Source organism: Neopelma chrysocephalum, unplaced genomic scaffold, assembly GCF_003984885.1.
Source record: "Neopelma chrysocephalum unplaced genomic scaffold, ASM398488v2 Primary Assembly neopelma1_96671, whole genome shotgun sequence".
NCBI classification, from domain to species: Eukaryota; Metazoa; Chordata; class Aves; order Passeriformes; family Pipridae; genus Neopelma; species Neopelma chrysocephalum.
Genome location: NW_020925316.1, coordinates 257 through 2,062, shown reverse-complemented (window position 1 = coordinate 2,062; position 1,806 = coordinate 257). Strand labels below are relative to the sequence as shown.

Below are 1,806 nucleotides of genomic sequence, written 5' to 3'. Positions count from 1 at the left end.
GGGATGATTGCTGGCCAAGCGGCCAGAGGACTAGCCCTGCTGTCCAGGGTGGCAGCTGAGAGTCAGCGGCCCAGTAAGTCTCCTCCAGAGCAGCTGTGACGCAGACCACAGCAGGATGGCAGTCAGAGGGATCACCCCCACCAGCCTGCTGCTCTGCAATGGAAAGGCAAGAAGGGCAGAGAGCACCTGTGGCATGACTGCAGTGCCTACAGCTGTTTCACTCACCTGGTTTTGTAGAGCCTCCCTGTGCTGAAGCAGGAGACTGATTGCCTCTTGCAATCTCTCCATTTCTTCCTTTTGCCTCCTCTCCGCCGCCTTCATCTTCCTCTGAGCTTCCTGCAGCTCTGCTTCCAGCTTTTCCTTGATGTTCTGGAAACACAAAGGGAGAGAAAGTTCCTGGGACGTGTCGTCACGCTCGGGTTTTCCCTCTGGCAAGCTCAAAATCCCATTCATTCAGCCACTTGGCTCTGCTCCTGCAACCCGCTCTGCTTCCAGCCTAAGCCTTCCCTCCTGGGGCTCATCTCTGGAGCCTGCAGGGCTCTGTGCTTTCAGGGCCTGCCGTAGTCCTTCCCTCCTCAGTCCCCAGGTCTACCTTGCAGGCGCTCCCCTCTGTCAGCGGGCTCCTCAGGCTTACCTGCCCATTTTCTCTCTCCTCTTTCACCTGCTGCCTGAGCTGCCCTAGCTGCTGCTGGGTTTGGAGCAGCTCTACCTGAGTCTGGCAGAGCCTCTCCAACAGTGCAGTCTTCTCACGCTCGACTTCTTGCAGGACCTGCACAGAAAGGAAGACACGATGGCTTTAAACTTCCCACACAACGTTGGTGTGGCAAGCCTCAAAGACTGATAGGCTCATGCATTCCCAAAGCACTGCGCTGCTGCTCTCCTGGGACATCCTCTGCCCACTGGGAGGCACAGACTCCTAAGTGAGACAGGCCGTATGAACATGGTCCAGCCATGACTGAAACTCCAGCCAGCTCTTAGGCAGCTAACAGGAAATGGGCGGCATTGCTCAAGTGTCCGATAGCCTTGCTGGCCAGGCTAATCCCTTCTCTTGTGCAAGAAGAGACAGTTCTGGGCTTGGTGTTCTCTTCAGGCCTACAACACTGTCCCTGCCTCCCTTCAATCTACACTCTGGGAGCCTGTCACATGAGAGGCCCTTTCCCTCATGGCCCAAGCTCCCATGGTTGCTAAAGCATCACTCCTGTTTACAAAGGGGCAACTAAGAGACAATTCTACCCAGACGGGTGGTGTCCCGAGAAGCACTAACAATAGGGGGCCCAGAAGATTCAAAAGCACCACACAAACCCTCCTTTCACAGTCTTGCCCTCTTGCTTGGCTCTGCCTCCTACCTTTTCTTGTTCAGCTTTCACGGTGGCAACTTCCTGCATCGTCTCAAAGAGCGTTCTCTCGTGCTCCCTTTCTACCTCTGTCATGAGGTTTTGCTGTTGCTTCAGCAGCTCCCGCGTCTCCAAACGCTGGCCTTCCAGCTCACTTGCCTGTTGAGGGAAGGAAGACACCTGCACGTGAAGCCCCAGCCAAGCTCGTCCAATAAAGAAAGGGAAGCTTCATCCCTCGCACAACCCCCGACCTGAACAGTGCCCAGCAGTGCCTTTGTGCCCTCCAGGAATCCTGTCTGAGCAAGGAACTGAAAAGGAGGCTCAGCAGGGGGAAGAATGGAGAGGTCCCCTTGCCCTCTCTCATGGCTGCCCCTTTCCTGGCACCTCTCTCCTCAGGATTCCTCCTTATTCTCAGAGGCTCTGTAGTCAAAGTTCATGGGTCTTTTGGTGCCGGACAAGCTTTAGACGGACT

At 55.5% G+C, this 1,806-nt stretch overlaps 1 protein-coding gene across 1 annotated transcript in view; it reads right to left on the bottom strand.

Annotated features, from left to right (window-relative positions):
• The window catches only part of LOC113981568 (centrosome-associated protein CEP250-like), a gene marked incomplete at its 5' end in the record, with an annotated part of 6,852 nt that extends 5,359 nt beyond the window's left edge, over nt 1-1,493 (bottom strand). The window contains 3 exons of the mRNA XM_027708995.1: nt 226-369; nt 635-769; nt 1,347-1,493. Of these exons, the coding sequence (XP_027564796.1) occupies nt 226-369; nt 635-769; nt 1,347-1,493 (426 nt within the window). The remainder of the gene's footprint in view (nt 1-225; nt 370-634; nt 770-1,346) is intronic.
• Nucleotides 1,494-1,806: the final 313 nt, after the last annotated feature.